Consider the following 19621-nt stretch of genomic DNA (forward strand, 5'->3'; position numbering starts at 1 on the left):
GTTTATATGACAAAATAAAACAAAATAATAAGTCTATATAGCAGGGGGTCACCAACCTTTTTGAAACCAAGAGCTGCTTCTTGGGTACTGATTAATGCAAAGGGCTACCAGTTTGATACACACTTAGACAAATTGCCAGAAATAGCCAATTTGCTCAATTTACCTTTAATAAATAAATCTATATATATATATATATATATATATATATATATATATATAAAATGGGTATTTCTGTCCGTCATTCTGTCGTACATTTTTTTTCCTTTTACGGAAGGTTTTTTGTCGAGAATAAATGATGAAAAAAACACTTAATTGAACGGTTTAAAAGAAGAGAAAACACGAAAAAAATGAAAATTAAATTATGAAACATAGTTTGTCTTCAATTTCGACTCTTTAAAATTCAAAATTCAACCGAAAAAAATGAACAGAAAAACTAGCTAATTCGAATCTTTTTGAAAAAATAAAAAAAAAAAATTTATGGAACATCATTAGTAATTTTTCCTGATTAACATTAATTTTAAAATTTTGATGGCATGTTTTAAATAGGTTAAAATCCAATCTGCACTTTATTAAAATATATAACAAATTGGACCAAGCTATATTTCTAACAAAGACAAATCATTATTTCTTCTAGATTTTCCAGAACAAAAATTTAAAAGAAATTCAAAACACTTTGAAATTTGGTTCTACAGATTTTCTAGATTTGCCAGAATAATTTTTTTGAATTTTAATCATAAGTTTGAAGAAATATTCTTCGTCGAAAAAAACGGAAGCTAAAATGAAGAATTAAATTAAATTAAAATGTATTTATTATTCTTTACAAAAAAAAAAAAAAAATACTTGAACATTGATTTAAATTGTCAGGAAAGAAGAGGAAGGAATTTAAAAGGCAAAAATTTATATGTGTTTAAAAATCCTAAAATCATTTTTAAGGTTGTATTTTTTCTCTAAAATTGTCTTTCTGAAAGTTATAAGAAGCAAAGTAAAAAAAAAAAGAATTTATTTAAACAAGTGAAGACCAAGTCTTTACAATATTTTCTTGGATTTTCAAATTCTATTTGAGTTTTGTCTCTCTTAGAATTAAAAATGTCGAGCAAAGTGAGACCAGCTTGCTAGAAAATAAATAAAACTTAAAAAATAGAGGCAGCTCACTGGTAAGTGCTGCTATTTGAGCTATTTTTGGAACAGGCCAGCGGGCGACTCATCTGGTCCTTATGGGCTACCTGGTGCCCACAGGCACCGCGTTGGTGACCCCTGCTCTATAGCATTCTGAACATACTCCTGTTCATAAACGTGCAATAAAACATGCTTTTATTTCTTGAAAAGTATAATTTTGTGGCCGTATTCGACACTCTGCTGCTACGTTCATGCAGTAATTATTGACCAGCAGGAACTCGAACACACAACTGCGCAATAAACATGAAAAAAATAAGACAGAACCGGCCTGAGGGAAGAAGTTGTTACAGAACCTGAAGGTTCTGCTACGAAGGCTGCGGAACCTCTTTCTAGAGTCCAGCAGTGAAAACAGACCTTGGTGGGAATGGGAGGAATCTGCAAATTTTTTTTTTTAACCTGGAACCTTTTAAAGGCCTGCTGAAACCCACTACTACCGACCACGCAGTCTGATAGTTTATATATCAATGATGAAATATTAACATTGCAACACATGCCAATACGGCCTTTTTAGTTTACTAAATTGCAATTTTAAATTTCCCGCGGAGTTTCTTGTTGAAAACGTCGCGGAATGATGACGCGTTTGTGACGTTATTGGTTGTAGCGGACATTTTAGCCCAGCACCACTTGCAGCTAAAAGTCGTCTCTTTTCATCGCATAATTACACAGTATTTTGGACATCTGTGTTGCTGAATCTTTTGCAATTTGTTCAATTAATAACGGAGACTATAAAGAAGAATGCTGTTGGTGGAAAGCGGTGGATTGCAGCTGCCTTTAGCAACCGAAACACAGCAAGTGTTTCTTTGTTTGTTGTGCAGCTTTAACCAACATGTTTCTCTACCACATGTCAACCAGCAAGTTTTTTGATGAGAAAATTGTGATATTAAGTCGGCTCTTACCGGAGACTTGTGCGGAGTTAGCAGCGTCCTGCAGCAGCTGTCAAAAAGGCAGCTGTGATCTTGGCTCCTCCATTGGCTTCTTTCAGAGACACTGGCGGTCACCGCAGCCCTCCGACTTTCAGGTATGACTTTATAATCTCACTAAAACACTATTAACACAATAAACAGATAAGGGATTTTCCAGATTTATCCTAGTAAATGTGTCTAATAACATCTGAATCGCTCCCACTGCACTCTCCTTTTTTTCTTTTTTTTCTCTAGTGCTTAACTTTAACTTTCCTCATCCACAAATCTTTCATTCTCGCTCAAATTAATGGGGAAATCGTTGCTTTCTCGGTCCGAATCGCTCTTGCTGCTGGTGGCCATGTTTGTAAACAATGTAAGTCAGCTTTTACCGGAGACTTGTGCGGTGTTAGCGTCCTCCTGCAGCAGCTGTCAAAAATGCAGCTGTGATCTTGGCGCCTCCATTGGCTTCTTTCAGAGACACTGGCGGTCACCACAGCCCTCCGACTTTCAGGTATGACTTTATAAGCTCACTAAAACACTATTAACACAATAAGCAGATAAGGGATTTTCCAGAATTATCTTAGTAAATGTGTCTAATAACATCTGAATATCTCCCACTGCACTCTCCTTTTTTTCCTTTTTTTTTTCTAGTGCTTCACTCTAACTTTCCTCATCCACACATCTTTCGCCTTCGCTCAAATTACTGGGGAAATCGTCGCTTTTTCGGTCCGAATCGCTCTTGCTGCTGGTGACCATGATTGTAAACAATGTAAGTCAGCTTTTACCGGAGACTTGTGCGGAGTTAGCGTCCTCCTGCAGCAGCTGTCAAAAAGGCGGCTGTGGTCTTGGCTCCTCCATTGGCTTCTCTCAGAGACACTGGCGGTCACCGCAGCCCTCCGACTTTCAGGTATGACTTATTAATCTCACTAAAACACTATTAACACAATAAGCAGATAAGGGCTTTTCCAGAATTATCCTAGTAAATGTGTCTAATAACATCTGAAGCGCTCCCACTGCACTCTCCTTTTTTTCTTTTTTTTTTTCTAGTGCTTCACTTTAACTTTCCTCGTCCACGAATCTTTCATCCTCGCTCAAATTAATGGGGAAATCGTCTCTTTCTCGGTCCGAATCGCTCTTGCTGCTGGTGGCCATGATTGTAAACAATGTAAGTCAGCTTTTACCGGAGACTTGAGCGGAGTTAGCGTCCTCCTGCAGCAGCTGTCAAAAAGGCAGCTGTGATCTTGGCTCCTCCTTTGGCTTCTCTTAGAGACACTGGCGGTCACCGCAGCCCTCCGACTTTCAGGTATGACTTTATAAGCTCACTAAAACACTATTAACACAATAAGCAGATACGGGATTTTCCAGAATTATCCTAGTAAATGTGTCTAATAACATCTGAATCGCTCCCACTGCACTCTCCCTTTTTTCTTTTTTTTTTTCTAGTGCTTCACTTTAACTTTCCTCATCCACGAATCTTTCATCCTCGCTCAAATTAATGGGGAAATCGTTGCTTTCTCGGTCCGAATCGCTCTTGCTACTGGTGGCCATGTTTGTAAACAATGTAAGTCAGCTTTTACCGGAGACTTGTGCGGTGTTAGCGTCCTCCTGCAGCAGCTGTCAAAAAGGCAGCTGTGATCTTGGCGCCTCCATTGGCTTCTTTCAGAGACACTGGCGGTCACCACAGCCCTCCGACTTTCAGGTATGACTTTATAAGCTCACTAAAACACTATTAACACAATAAGCAGATAAGGGATTTTCCAGAATTATCTTAGTAAATGTGTCTAATAACATCTGAATATCTCCCACTGCACTCTCCTTTTTTTCCTTTTTTTTTCTAGTGCTTCACTCTAACTTTCCTCATCCATAAATCTTTCGCCCTCGCTCAAATTACTGGGGAAATCGTCGCTTTTTCGGTCCGAATCGCTCTTGCTGCTGGTGGCCATGATTGTAAACAATGTAAGTCAGCTTTTACCGGAGACTTGTGCGGTGTTAGCGTCCTCCTGCAGCAGCTGTCAAAAAGGCGGCTGTGATCTTGGCTCCTCCATTGGCTTCTCTCAGAGACACGGGTGGTCACAACAGCCCTCCGACTTTCAGGTATGACTTTATAAGCTCACTAAAACACTATTAACACAATAAGCAGATAAGGGATTTTCCAGAATTATCTTAGTAAATGTGCCTAATAACATCTGAATCGCTCCCACTGCACTCTCCTTTTTTTCTTTTTTTTTTTCTAGTGCTTCACTTTAACTTTCCTCATCCACGAATCTTTCATCCTCGCTCAAATTAATGGGGAAATCGTTGCTTTCTCGGTCCGAATCGCTCTTGCTGCTGGTGGCCATGATTGTAAACAATGTAAGTCAGCTTTTACCGGATACTTGTGCGGAGTTAGCGTCCTCCTGCAGCAGCTGTCAAAAAGGCAGCTGTGATCTTGGCTCCTCCATTGGCTTCTTTCAGAGACACTGGCGGTCACCGCAGCCCTCCGACTTTCAGGTATGACTTTATAAGCTCACTAAAACACTATTAACACAATCAGCAGATAAGGGATTTTCCATAATTATCCAAGTAAATGTGTCTAATATCTGAATCGCTCCCACTGCACTCGCCTTTTTTTTTTTTCTTTCTAGTGCTTCACTCTAACTTTCCTCATCCACGAATCTTTCATCCTCGCTCAAATTAATGGGGAAATCGTCGCTTTCTCGGTCCGAATCGCTCTTGCTGCTGGTGGCCATGATTGTTAACAATGTTCAGAATACTTCCGGTACAGGCAAGGCTTTTTTTATTAGCGACCAAAAGTTGCGAACTTTATCGCCGATGTTCTCTACTAAATCCTTTCAGCAAAAATATGGCAATATCGCGAAATGATCAAGTATGACACATAGCATGGACCTGCTATCACTGTTTAAATAAGAAAATCTCATTTCAGTAGGCCTTTAAGTTGCTGTCAGGGGCGCTCTACCAAACGAGTTAATAAGTGATGGGTTCTCAGGTCTGCCTGTATAGCGCTTTAAGTGTCCAAAAAAAGCGCTATGTAAATCTAATTCATTATTATTACAATACTTGAAAGTGATGTAAAAACTTTCCACAATTCTCCAGGGCGTTGCAGCATCATGCTGCACAACCGGGCATTTATACGGTTGACTACACAAAACTAACAAGGAAGCACGCAAAACGCATACTGTAGCACCAGCTCAAAGTTAGTCGCCGTCATGGCGCCCTGTTTACCCTTTTTGGCCATCCTCTCTTTACACGCGACTCTGGGGAGGAACCGAATGTGACCACACCCGCACAGGAAGTGAGTCTTAGTACTATGTTTCTGACATGCATGCTAACAAGTTAACAGAGTGTGGAGGACTGGACGGGCGCATACTTGCCAACCTTGAGACCTCCGAATTCGGGAGATGGGGAGGGCGTTGTTGATGTGGGGCGGTGGGTGTATATATTTTCAAGTATTTCTTCTAATCCATTCATGACTGAGTATATCCATTCGCCCACCGTGTTCAATGGAGAAGTCTGATCTACAAAATTTGCAGGCAGCACACCCCCGTCCCCTTACAGCTGTCCTGGATGAACTGAAATTATTTTTTCCAATCATTATGGAACTTGCAAGCGTACTTCTTCCTACTCGTCGTCGCCATGTCTTGTCTTCTTTCTTCTGCTTCCTCTCTGTTATGTTTTTGGACATTACTACTTGCCCTAGTTTTGAAGCAATGCATGATGGGAATTCGGATGTTGTGTATCAGTAGGGGTGTAACGGTACGTGTATTTGTATTGAACCGTTTCGGTACGGGGGTTCAGGTTCGGTGCGGAGGAGTACCGAACGAGTTTCACACGAACATATGCTAAAGTCTTAACAATCTGCTCCGCTCCGTTCTGCCTCTGTCTGTACACAGCACCCTGTATTGTCCCTCCCACACAACCATCTGATTGGTTACATACAAAGCCAATCAGCAGTGCGTATTCAGAGCGATGTAGTCAGCGCTCTAGCATCGAGCAGATATGAGTTTAGCAGGGGAGAAACGGACTCTTCCCAAATTATACTAAACACTTCCTAGTCAACTAATTTCTAAACATCACTATGAGCCCGTTGACCTTCTAGAAACAAACTGCAACTCAGCTCGCTCGCAGTTCTGGCTTTAGGTGAAGGCTAGTTAGCTTTTAGCGTAACGTTAGCTCATTTTGCGGCATGTGTGTGTGTGTTACGGACAGTGTTGATTGAGGTGTGTTGAAGCAGCAAAAAAGGACATTATATTAAATGAAGAGTTTCTGTCTCTGATAGTGTATATAATAATGTAAGTGCATCATGAAGCCTACACGAACTCCATGGTCTTCAGGGATGAATAGTCTCTCATTGCTATTGTGCTATTTTTTTCAGCTATAGTTACATTAATCATTAGTAATGTAGCAGCCTAGTTTTGAATAGCAGGGTCCCTGCTATCACATGTTGATAAAAATATAACATTTACATAATAAAAGTCAACTACAGGCTTCCCAAATGCTGTAATGAATTAAGCATGATGAGTTGATTTGAAACTGTTTAATGTTGCACTTTTTATATGTAGAAGAAAAGTTTTGTCATTTTATTTAATCAAAGCAACAACTTGAGGCAGTTTAATGTGGATTAACGTGGGCAGAATTATTATTATATGTCCCGGCAAGAAATCTGCATTCAAAAGACTCCGGCTTATTAGTGATTCCTAGAGCCCCAAAAAAGTCTGCGGGCTATAGAGCGTTTTCCGTTCGGGCTCCAGTACTCTGGAATTCCCTCCCGGTAACAGTTTGAGATGCTACCTCAGTAGAAGCATTTAAGTCTCACCTGTATACTCTAGCCTTTAAATAGACCTCCTTTTTAGACCAGTTGATCTGCCGCTTTTTTTTTTTTTTTTCTCCTATGTCCCCCCCTCCCTTGTGGAGAGGGTCCGGTCCGATGACCATGGATGAAGTACTGGCTGTCCAGAGTCGGGACCCAGGATGGATCGCTCGCCTGTGAATCGGTTGGGGACATCTCTACGCTGCTGATCCGCCTCCGCTTGGGATGGTTTCCTGTGGACGGGACTCTCGCTGCTGTCTTGGATCCGCTTTGAACTGAACTCTCGCGGCTATGGATTGAACTTTCACAGTATCATGTTAGACCCGCTCGACATCCATTGCTTTCGGTCCCCTAGAGGGGGGGGGTTGCCCACATCTGAGGTCCTCTCCAAGGTTTCTCATAGTCAGCATTGTCACTGGCGTCCCACTGGATGTGAATTCTCCCTGCCCACTGGGTGTGAGTTTTCCTTGCCCTTTTGTGGGTTCTTCCGAGGATGTTGTAATCGTAATGATTTGTGCAGTCCTTTGAGACATTTGTGATTTGGGGCTATATAAATAAACATTGATTGATTGATTGAGTGATCCCAATGTTAAAAGGATCAAGCCATTGTTTACAAATTTGGTAAATTAACCAAAAAGTTTATATTTTGTTGTTTTCTTACTGTACCGAAAATGAACCGAACCGTGACCTCTAAACCGAGGTACGTACCGAACCGAAATTTTTGTGTACCGTTACACCCCTATGTGTCAGTGTATTAACATGCCGGCTGGAATAAACACACGCTGAGAAATAGCTCCGTGCCTGCCTACTTTATGGGTTATAAATAAAGCTATGGATGACGGAGACATATATAATAGTCTCCTTTTCAGGTGAGAGAGGCCTTTAAGCCACGCCCCCAATATTGTTGTCTGGGTGGAAATTGGGAGAAATTCGGGAGAATGGTATCCCCAGGAGATTTTCGGGAGTGGCAGTGAAATTCGGGAGTATACCGGGAAAATCGGGAGGGTTGGCAAGTATGGACGGGGGTTTATCCAAGCACCGCTACGATGCGACCTTTGACCCACCTGCCAGGCTTCCAGCTGCTGTGATAGGTTGAGCTTCTGTTGGATGGCGTCCAGAAGCTGACTATTTAAAGACATGATGTCTATTTTACACTTGGCCAGCTCCATCTCCACTGCCTTCTTCCTGTGCACACACACACACACAAGACACGTATGAGAAGTGCTACCTTTGGTTACACCTTTTATGCAAAGCCTGTAAATATTCACATTTCTTGTATATGACCAATTATTACTTCAAAGGCCTACTGAAACCCACTACTACCGACCACGCAGTCTGATAGTTTATATATCAATGATGAAATATTAACATTACAGCACATGCCAATACGGCCTTTTTAGTTCACTAAGTTGCAATTTTAAATTTCCCGCTAAGTGTTGTGTTGAAAACGTTGCGGTATGATGACTCGTATGATGACGCGTACGTTTGACGTCTCGGGTTGTAGGGGACATTATTTTCCAGCCCGATCCAAGCTATAAGTCGTCTGCTTTAATCGCATAATTACACAGTATTCTGGACATCTGTGTTGCTGAATCTTTTGCAATTTGTTCAATTAATAACGGAGAAGTCAAAGTAGAAAGATGGAGGTGAGAAGCTTTTAGCCTTTAGCCACACAAACGCACGGTGTTTCCTTGTTTAAAATTCCCGGAGGTGATTTACTATGGATCAGAGCGGTCAAGCGAACATGGTTCCCGACTACATGTCAACCAGCAGTTTTCAGTGAGAAAATTGTGGTAATAAGTCTGCTCTTACCGGAGATCAGCGGAGCTTCTGTCCTGCTGCAGCTTCGTGACTTAATACAGAGACTCTGGCGTCAACACACCCCTCCGACTTTAAGGTACTATTTAACTCACTAAAACACTACCAACACAATAGTAGATAAGGGATTTCCCAGAATGATCCTAGTAAATGTGTCTAAATACATCTAAATTGCTCTCACGGCCCTCGCCTTTTTTTCTTCTTCTATGTCTTCACTCTGAATTTCCTCATCCACAAATCTTTCATCCTCGCTCAAATTAATGGGGAAATTGTCGCTTTCTCGGTCCGAATAGCTCTAGCTGCTGCTGGCTATGATTGTAAACAATGTGAGGATGTGAGGAGCCCTACAACCCGTGACGTCACGCGCACATCGTCTGCTACTTCCGGTAAAAGCAAGGCTTTTTTTTTTAGCGACCTAAAGTTGCGAACTTTATCGTCGATGCTCTCTACTAAATCCTTTCAGCAAAAATATGGCAATATCGCGAAATGATCAAGTATGACACATAGAATGGACCTGCTATCCCCGTTCAAATAAGAAAATCTCATTTCAGTAGGCCTTTAAAGGGGTAATCAAAAGGGACCTGAAATATTTCTCCATCAACGTTGACAACTGGGAGGCTATCGAGGCATACGAGAGACTCTTCCAAGAATGCGACAGGAACAGCCGTAGTAGTATTAGTAGTAGTAAAAGCAGGATTGACTCATTGCTACTTTGTGTGTGGTTATGACTAATCACCTGAGCTGTTACAATGTTTATTTACTGACTACAATCATGAATAATGTATCATGTTACTCAGAGTTTGCATTTTCTTACTTTGCAATGGCCTCATCTCTGTCTTTGATTGCACTCTGGAGCTGCTCGCTGGGCTCTCGGACCTCAGCCATGGTCCTCATCAGCTCAGTCTCCTCTTGGAGGGAACACATTTCTACCGAGAGCAGCGTCATCTGCATGTCCAAATGGGGAATGACACGTTATTCCCTTCCTCTGTGTCACTGTAAACGTGTGTATTATTGTGTACACCGGGGTGTTTTAAACAAAGTTCAGGGGGAAAAATAATATTATTGATTGATTGATTGATACTTTTATTAGTAGATTGCACAGTACAGTACATATTCCGTGCAATTGACCACTAAATGGTAACACCCGGATAAGTTTTTTAACTTGTTTAAGTCGGGGTCCACGTTAAAACTAGAAAAATTAGAAAACCCACACAGTGTTTGGGTCATGCAAAATATTCCTAAAAAAGCTACCTCCAAACCAAAATGTTCATCTTAGCCTCGATTCTGTGAGGAATTTCATGTCACCTCATTTTGTTTCAGTCAGACTTTTATCCCATTTTTTAAAAATGTCTTTGTACAGTTTTTGTGACGATCAGTCACTTCACTTCTGGTTGTGGTTCCTTGGTTTGTTTGTTTGTTTCCTGTCGGCGCTTTTGTCTTTGTTCCTGCTTTTCTCCCGGAGCGCTCGTTTCCCTCACCTGTCACTGATTGGCAGCCTGGCACACTTTGTTTGATTGATTGATTGATTGAACTTTTATTAGTAGATTGCAAAGAAAGATAATACATTATACGAAACAGTACAGTTTACACAGTACAGTACATATTCCGTACAAGTGACCACTAAATCGTAACACCCGACTAAGTTTTCAACTTATTTAAGTCGGGGTCCACGTTAATCAATTAATGATCATTCTTTACACCTGGTTGCAGTTGCCAATCAGGCGGCTATTTATGCCTGCCTCGCCTGTTCCTCAGGGCTCGAAGATTGACTCTGTTAGGCACTCGCATGGCTGAGGTAGTTTTGACCCCAAGAATCAGGGAATAGGGGAATGATGTGCAGTTATGAGTCTTTTATTATACTCACGAATAGGGAGAAGCAGTCGGTCATGCAAAAGGTCAGCGCCTGAGAGCTGCGGCCGACCACCATGACCCCGCACTCCCTGTCCCTCTGATATCTCGAGATGTAGGGTTTTTTTCCCACTCTAGATTGTATTTTTTTACTCATCCTTCCCCAGCGTTTTACCTTTTTCCCCATCTTTTACGGGACGCCTTGTGGCGACCCATCAGCGTTCCTGTTCTGTAACCCTCTACACTGTTTTTTTTGTCTAATCTTGAACGGGTTTGTGCTGAAAACAAAGTTTTGTTGTACTTGTGCAATGTCAATAAACACATTTCTATCAATCTATCAATAAAGACCTATCCATCCTGAATATAATCAATCCTCGAGCCCTGAGGAACAGGCGAGACAGGCATAAATAGCTGCCTGATTGGCAACTGCAACCAGGTGTGCCAGGTTGCCAATCAGGGACAGGCATACTTGCCAACCTTGAGACCTCCGAATTCGGGAGATTGGGAAGAGTTTGTGCTGCAAGGGGTTCTGGGTATTTTTTCTGTTGTGTTTATGTTGTGTTACGGTGCCGATCTCCCGAAATGTGTTTGTCATTCTTGTTTGGTGTGGGTTCACAGTGTGGCGCATATTTGCAGCAGAACTTTGCTGCTCGTCTGCCAACACAGACCCGCAGACGTGAGCACATCACCACTATATTAGCGTCCCTTCACTGGCTCCCTGTCCGTTACCGAATCAATTTTAAACTCCTATTTGTTTTTAAATTTCTAAACAACCTCGTGCCAACATATCTCTCTGACCTCCTTCAGCCTTACTGCCCCACTCGATCCCTAAGATCAGCCGCTCAGCTGCTGCTGACAGTCCCTGACACAAGGCTGAAGCTTATAGGTGACAGAGCTTTCGCTGCTGCTGCTCCCAAGCTCTGGAACGACCTACCTCTGAGTGTTAGACAAGCCTCCTCTCTTCCTATTTTTAAATCTCTCTTAAAAACATACTTTTATTCCTTGACTTTTAACACTGATATCCATCCTGCAATGGTGCCCCATCATACACCTGCTGTGAACCTGTTTTTATGTTTTATTTATTCATTTTTTATCATGTTTTGTTTGTGTCGTGTTGTTTGCTCGGTCTTCGTATTATCTTTTAACCTGTCCATTGTACAGCACTTTGGCTACCCCTGTGGTAAATTTTAAATGTGCTTTATAAATAAAGTTGATTTGATTTGATTGTGTTAAAGTTGTTTATACAACCACCCTCAGTGTGACCTGTATGGCTGTTGACCAAGTATGCTTTGCATTCACTTATATGTGTCGCATATAGTTTGTGATTGGTCCGGCACGCTGTTTGTACGGAGGAAAAGCGGACGTGACGACAGGTTGTAGAGGACGCTAAAGGCAGTGCCTTAAAGGCACGCCCCTGATATTGTTGTCCGGTTGGAAATCGGGAGAATGGTTGCCCCGGGAGATTTTTGAACTTCGGGAGTGTCCTGGGAAAATGGGAGGGTTGGCAGATATGGGGACAGCTGAGGGAAAAAAGCGCTCACGGAGACAAGCAGGAAGGGGAACAAAAATAAGAGCACCGACAGGAAACGAACGCCACAATCAGAAGTGAAGTGACAGAGCAACACAGTTTTACCTACATTGGATAGGTTTTAACGTGATTAATAATATTAATTACAAGTGAGGAATATCAAAATGGCATCCACAACCTTCAATTTTTCTGTCCTTCAAAAAAAGTTGACAATGATTTTCCTCAGTGGCAAATAAAAGAAAAAAATAAAGTTTGAACAACCCTGGTGTACACGTCTGAATATGTTCCTGTCACATATATATGATGCAATTGCGTACATGACAGGACGTCACTTACAGGATTATACTGTACATACTGTACATACTGTACATGTACCTGATTGTGCAGCTGTAGCAGCTCCTTTTTACTGTTGTGCGCCTTGTCCTGCTCGACTTCATACAGTTCTCGGACTTCTCTTAGTTCTTCTCCAAGCTTCCTCAATTGTTCTTCCAAAGCTTCCTCATCACTGTGCCGAGAACCCTTTCAATATGAAGACACAACAAATATCCATTTTGTGGACAATCCTGCAAGTTTGTTGATAACGTGAAGAAAGACTATGGGAAGAAAGTTTACGTGCCAAATACATTTAAACACAATAAAATTGTAAAAGAGGTTTTGGATTGGGTAGTGCAAAGCAGGGCCGTTGCTAGAAATGCTGGGCCCCCTGAAATAGTATTGGTGTGGGTGTTACGTTCGACATAGTGGTGGTTTGTTGTTTGTGTTTCTTCTTCTTTCTTTTAAACCGGTCACACTCAACCACGACTTCTGCTGCCAATCAACCGGTTTCTGTTCCCAGCTGTTCCTCATTTCACCTGTTGATCAACCAGCCAATCCCATTTCCACTATTCATCCTCCTGTGCTGCTTTAAATCACCAGCTCACCACTGGAAAGGGGAATTCTTTTTCTGACATGCTGTCTGGAGTTCTGAGAGACCCGACTTTGTCTTTGGCGACACTTTTTTTCCTCTTCAGTTTTTTTGGGACCTTTCAACCTTTGTGAGTATCTGCAGCCTAGTCTTGGGAAAGGTTAGACATAGGCCTCTATACACTAAACACGTAGGATTTTTGTTTGTGTATAGAGACACCAGGCTTAGTGGTGGCTGTCACCCTTGTGTGTTTCGGACCCCCTCTTTGGTTAGAGTAGTTATGTAGGTTTTTGGTTTATGCTAATTAAATAGCTTTAGTTAGTCAGCTTACCTTTCTTTTCTAGAGGTGTATTTTGGTATTTTTTGTTCATTTCTTTGACAGCACCAGTAGTCCCAAGCTAGGCTAGCGTTGTGTCCCACCACCTGGTCACTTTTCAATACACTAGTTTTTGTTTTCAATTCTTGGCTTCAGTGTCTTTAATTTACAACTCATTTGATTTATACACTTTTATGTTGCGTTCCCCTATGATACCTAGACTTCGAGCCATCTGGAACGTGACAGTGGGCCCCTCTCGCCCATTCATCGCCCCCTTCAATGTTCTTATTTTTTAGTGGCCGAGAACCCTTTCAATATGAAGACACATCAAATATCCATTTTATGGACAATCCTGAAAGTTTGTTGATAACGTAAAGAAAGACTATGGGAAGAAAGTTTACGTGCTAAATACATTTAAACACTATAACTGTAAAATAGGTGTTGAATTGGGTAGTGAAAAGCGGGGCCGTTGCTAGGAATGCTGGGCCCTCTGAAACAGTTATGGTTTTGGCCCCTTTCGCCCGTTTATCGTCCCCTTCAATGTTCTTGTTTTTTAGTGTTCTTGACAATGCCTGGTGTAATACACCCATTTTTTGTAATTTTTTACAATTAACCACTTAAGAAATCAGACTATTTTTATGTAAGTTACGTATTATCGGTTGTTTTAAACATTTGGTAACACTTTAGCATGGGGAAACATATTTTCAGTAACAAAGACTTTGTCACGACGGGGTTTTCACAGCTTACTGCGGGGTTCGTTCTCCCGAAATGCAGACGTAACACTCCGGACAAGGCGTGCAGGTAAAAATATGTGATATATTCCTCAAAATACCAAAGTAGTACAAACAAAACGGGACGCAAGGCCAAGGCACAACGCGCTGATCGCACTTGGAGCTATGGAAAAAGGAATACTCATGAAACTGTGGCATGAAACAAACAAATCTTACGTAGACGAGGCATGAAGCAAACTATGATGCCAGGCCGACTGACCGGCAAAGGCAGGCTTAAATAGTTCCTCTGATTAGTGTTCAGGTAAGCAGGTCAGCGGGCCAGCACGAATTACAGACAGGTGAACACAATGAGCAACCATGGCAACCAAAACAACCTCAGAGGTGCACAAACAGGAACTAAAGGAGTCCAAAACTAACAGAGAATACAGAACATGATCCGGACCACGGATCATGACAGACTTAATTTAGAGTTATTTGGACACAAGGAAAACATATTCTAAGTAACAAAGATTTCATTTAGAGTTATTTGGACAGTAGGAGAACATATTTTAAGTTACAAAGACTGCATTTAGAGTTATTTGGACACTAGGGGAACATATTCTAAGTAGCAAAGACTTCATTTGGAGTTATTTGGATACTATGGGAACATATTCTAAGTAACACAGACTTCTTTTAGAGTTATTTGGACACTAGGGGAACATATTCTAAGTAACACAGACTTCTTTTAGAGTTATTTGGATATTAGGGGAACATATTCTAAGTAACCAAGATTTCATTTAGAGTTATTTGGACACTAAGGGAACATATTCTAAGTTACAAATACTTTTTTTTAGAGTTATTTGGATGCTAGGGGAACATATTCTGAGTAACAAAGACTTAATTTCGAGTTATTTGGACACTAGGGGAACATATTTTAAGTTACAAAGACTTCATTTAGAGTTATTTGGACCCTAGGGGAACATATTCTAAGTAACAAAGGCTTAATTTTGAGTTATTTGGACACTGGGGGAACATTTTCTAAGTAACAAGACTTCATTTGGAGTTATTTGGACACTAGGGGAACATATTTTAAGTTACAAAGACTTCATTTAGAGTTATTTGGATCCTAGGGGAACATATTGTAAGTAACAAAGGCTTAATTTTGAGTTATTTGGACACTAGGGGAACATTTTCCAAGTAACAAGACTTCATTTAGAGTTATTTGGACACTAGGAGAACATATTTTAAGTTACAAAGACTTCATTTAGAGTTATTTGGACCCTAGGGGAACATATTGTAAGTAACAAAGGCTTAATTTCGAGTTATTTGGTTAGGGTTAGAGGGTTAGGGTTAGGTTGTATACTGAGGCCATGCAGAATAAGACATTAATAAGTACTTAATAATGACTAATTAAGAGCCGATGTGTTACTATTTTGCATGTTGATGAGCAACTTAATGGTGAATATGTTCCCCATTCTAAAGTGTTAGTGTTGCTCCTACTCTTGGCCTTCTTCTAAACCAGTGGTCAATAACCTTTTTGAAACCAAGATCTACTTCTTGGGTACTGATTAATGCGAAGGGCTACCAGTTTGATACACAGTTAAATAAATTGCCAGAAATAGCCAATTTGCTCAATTTACCTTTAATAAATAAATTGATATATATAAAAAAATTGTTTTTTCTGTCTGTTATTCCGTCGTACATTTTTTTCCTTTTATGGAAGGTTTTTTTTATAGAGAATAAATAATGAAAAAAACACTTAATTGAACGGTTTAAAAGAGGAGAAAACACGAAAAAAAATGAAAATAAAATTTTCAAACATAATTTATCTTCAATTTCGACTCTTTAAAATTCAAAATTCAACCGAAAAAAATGAAGAGAAAAACTAGCTAATTTGAATCTATTTGAAAAAAAATTAAAAAAAATAATTTATGGAACATCATTAGTAATTTTTCCTGATTGAGATAAATTTTAGAATTTTGATGACATGTTTTAAATAGGTTAAAATCCAATCTGCACTTTGTTAAAATATATAACAAATTGGACCAAGCTATATTTCTAACAAAGACAAATCAGTATTTCTTCTAGATTTTCCAGAACAAAAATTTTAAAAGAAATTCAAAAGACTTTGAAATAAGATTCAAATTTGATTTTACATATTTTCTAGATTTGTCAGAATATTTTTTATTTTATTTTAATCATAAGTTTAAAGAAATATTTCACAAATATTCTTCGTTAAAAAAACAGAAGCTAAAATGAAGAATTAAATTCAAATGTATTTATTATTCTTTATAAAAAAAATGAAAAAAATACTTAAATTGATTTAAATTGTCAGGAAAGAAGAGGAAGGAATTTAAAAGGTAAAAAGGTATGTGTGATTACAAATCCTAAAATCATTTTTAAGGTTGTATTTTTTCTCTAAAAATGTCTTTCTGAAAGTTATAAGAAGCAAAGTAAAAAAATAAATGAATATATTTAAAAAAGTGAATACCACCAAGTCTTCAAAATATTTTCTTGGATTTTCAAATTCTATTTGAGTTTTGTCTCTCTTAGAATTAAAAATGTCGAGCAAAGCCAGACCAGCTTGCTAGAAAATAAAAAAAATAAAAAAAATAGAGGCAACTCACTGGTAAGTGCTGCCATTTGAGCTATTTTTAGAACAGGCCAGCGGCCTACACATCTGGTCCTTACGGGCTACCATAATCATTATAAAGTTAATGATTATTTGCAAAAAAATAATGTTTATCAGTTTGAACATCAAATATGTTGTCTTTGTAGCATATTCAACTGAATATGGGTTGAAAATGATTTGCAAATCATTGTATTCTGTTTATATTTACATCTAACACAATTTCCCAACTCATATGGAAACAGGGTTTGTAGTAAAGGGTGTCTAGAAATGAAAAGTAGCATTACCGTGGACTCGTTCCCATCAAGCAGGTTCTGTGTCAGCCTGCGTAGTTCTAGCAGGTTGGCATGAAGGCTCCCAGTAGGTACGTCCTTGGCTGAGGACGTCTCCGAGGACTCGTCCATGGAAGAATCTGTGGATAGCGCAGAGTCTGTGACGTCGTTACCCCGGAGATGGGAGCACAGTGAGCGCACCTCACAGTAGGCCTGCCATAGTTGAAGACGCAGCTGGAGGGAGAAGACGAAAGCAACATGTGGGGATTTGAAAGCGGGTGTCTAGCTTGTTGTTGTTGTCTTTACCTGCTCCCTCTCCTGCTCCTCCTGTTCCATACTTTGTTCTATCTCACACAATAGGCTAGACCGGTGAGGGGTGAGGCTTTGCAGGCTGTTCTCCTCTGTTAGCTCCTCTAGTTGAGCTGCAAGCTGTCTGTGGGACAACTGAACCTCCAGAAGCGCCACCTGACTCTGCTGCAACTGGACATGACAGAAGAGTCACAACCAGGCTTAACAACTTCAAGTACAGTGTCAGTTAGCAAGAGGTAACAAACAAAACATTTTTTGTTTAAGTGTGAAAGAATGGTCTTCTTCACGAGGGATTTTATATGCGCCAAAAAACGAGGAGAAACAAGACCAAGACATTTTAATTGGAGATGTCCGATATATATTATCAGCCGATTAACGCTTTAAAATGTAATATCGGAAATTATCGGTATCGGTTTCAAAAAGTAAAATTAATTACTTTTTAAAACGGCGCTGTATGGAGTGGTACATATCCGGTAAAACAGGGACGTAGTCTAGTACAGCGGTTCTCAAATGGGGGGTACGTGTACCCCTGGGGTACTTGAAGGTATGCCAAGGGGTACGTGAGATTTTTTTTAAATATTCTAAAAAATAGCAACAATTCAAAAATCCTTTATAAATAGATTCAAGGAATAAGAATGTTGTCCGTCTATCTGTGTTGGCCCTGCGATGAGGTGGCGACTTGTCCAGGGTGTACCCTGCCTTCCGCACGATTGTAGCTGAGATAGGCGCCAGCGCCCCCCATGACCCCGAAAGGGAATAAGCGGTAGAAATGGATGGATGGATACTTCAACAAAATATGAATAAGTTCATAAACTGTGAAAAGAAATGCAACAATACAATATTCAGTGTTGACAGCTAGATTTTTTGTGGACATGTTCCATAAATATTGATAACATTTTTTTTTTCTGTGAAGAAATGTTTAGAATTAAGTTCATGATGGATTTCTATTACAATCCCCAAAGAGGGCACTTTAAGTTGATTACTTCTACCGTATTTTTCGGATTATAAATCGAAGTTTTTTTTCATAGTTTGGCCGGGGGTGCGACATATACTCGGAGCAACTTATGTGTGAAATTATTAACACATTACTGTAAAATATCAAATAATACTATTTCTCTCATTCGCGGGAAATGTCCGCAATCGTCACACACACGTCAACCAATAAGAATTCAGGGGGAGAGTGCATTGTGGGTGCTAACTGTTATATGCTACTGCCGTAGCTATTAAAATGGATCATTTCAACGTTGGCGGTAACTTATAAAAACTGAGAAGGGCTGAACAAAAATGGCACCGAAAGGGAAATCATGTACTGCAGATTACAAGCTGGACGTAGTGAAATATGCAGCAGAAAACGACAAGATGACTTGAAATCTGATTTAAACCTCTAAAGGCTTAGTGGCCACATGCGTGGACAGCACCTTTTAGCTCTTATTTCCAAAATTGTGTACACTACTGAATTGGGGTCTTATGGCCGCTTATGTGGACACTTATACTGCCATCCGGTGGTGTCAGAAGAGTAAAACATACAATGGAATTTGGAAAAAAAAAAGTGTAAAAATAAGAAATAACGTGACTAAATATGAAGTACACGTTTGTGTACTTATGGACTAAGTACATCATATCAAAAGATGATTCTTAGTTTTTATTCTAATTAGGGTCCAAATTAGCAAAGAGAAATAAGAAAAGCATGTAAACAAAAAGCTTGGGCCTTAAGAGGTTAAAAATCAACTGAGAAGTTTATCACAAAATAAAAAAAGGCGGAAGCTTTGAATTTAGGTTGTAGCGTGTTGTCTGTTGTCCCTCACAAACTTATTCACTTGATTGACAGGTTGAGTGTCTTGCTTTGCTTTGTTCTGGCATTACTTCCTCCTTTGTGCTTTTATTTTGGTATTTCTGTTTCCTGCTTGGCACTATACGCTTCACCTTTTGTTTTTGTTTGAGGGTGCTGTGAGAAAACCTGGTACTGATTTTGAATTAAGTAGCTGGGGATTCTGCTAGTCACATTTGTTTTAGTTGGACATGTGTTTTTCTACTTGGATTTGTGCCGCGTCTGCATTTCTGTTAGCACTGTTACTTGGATTAATCTTAATTTTTTTTAGGACCATTCCTGTTTCTACCTCCAATGGTGAGTTTTAAGGAATCCCCAGCTGGGCTGTCCAGACTTTTTTTTTGTTATCTTTTGTTTATAAAACACTTAAATGATTGCACCCACTACTATGTCCTCGCATGCTGGGGGAAGTTATTATGTGTTTTTTCTACATTAGAAACACTTCCTTGTGGTTTACATAACATGTATTGGTGGTGTTTTGATCTGAATTTAGCATATATTATGTATTACAGAGCGTTTTCAAGCTGCTTTCTCGCGCAAAGCCTCTACCATATATGGCTATATCCGCTAATGT

At 39.9% G+C, this 19621-nt stretch overlaps 1 protein-coding gene across 3 annotated transcripts in view; it reads right to left on the minus strand.

Moving 5' to 3' along the window:
- bicdl1 (BICD family like cargo adaptor 1) overlaps positions 1–19621 on the minus strand; it is a 54342-nt gene that overhangs the window by 12119 nt on the left and 22602 nt on the right. For all 3 annotated transcript variants that reach the window (XR_009807587.1, XM_061906994.1, XM_061906995.1), the window contains exons 5-9: positions 17217–17390; positions 16926–17144; positions 12455–12598; positions 9518–9648; positions 7950–8070 (exon numbers count right to left, since the gene is read on the minus strand). Coding sequence is in view for 2 of the 3 variants with exons in the window: in XM_061906994.1 (XP_061762978.1) it covers positions 7950–8070; positions 9518–9648; positions 12455–12598; positions 16926–17144; positions 17217–17390 (789 nt within the window). In the remaining variant the exon portion in view is untranslated. The remainder of the gene's footprint in view (positions 1–7949; positions 8071–9517; positions 9649–12454; positions 12599–16925; positions 17145–17216; positions 17391–19621) is intronic.

The sequence above is a fragment of the Nerophis ophidion genome, linkage group LG07, assembly GCF_033978795.1.
Source record: "Nerophis ophidion isolate RoL-2023_Sa linkage group LG07, RoL_Noph_v1.0, whole genome shotgun sequence".
Lineage (NCBI taxonomy): Eukaryota > Metazoa > Chordata > Actinopteri > Syngnathiformes > Syngnathidae > Nerophis > Nerophis ophidion.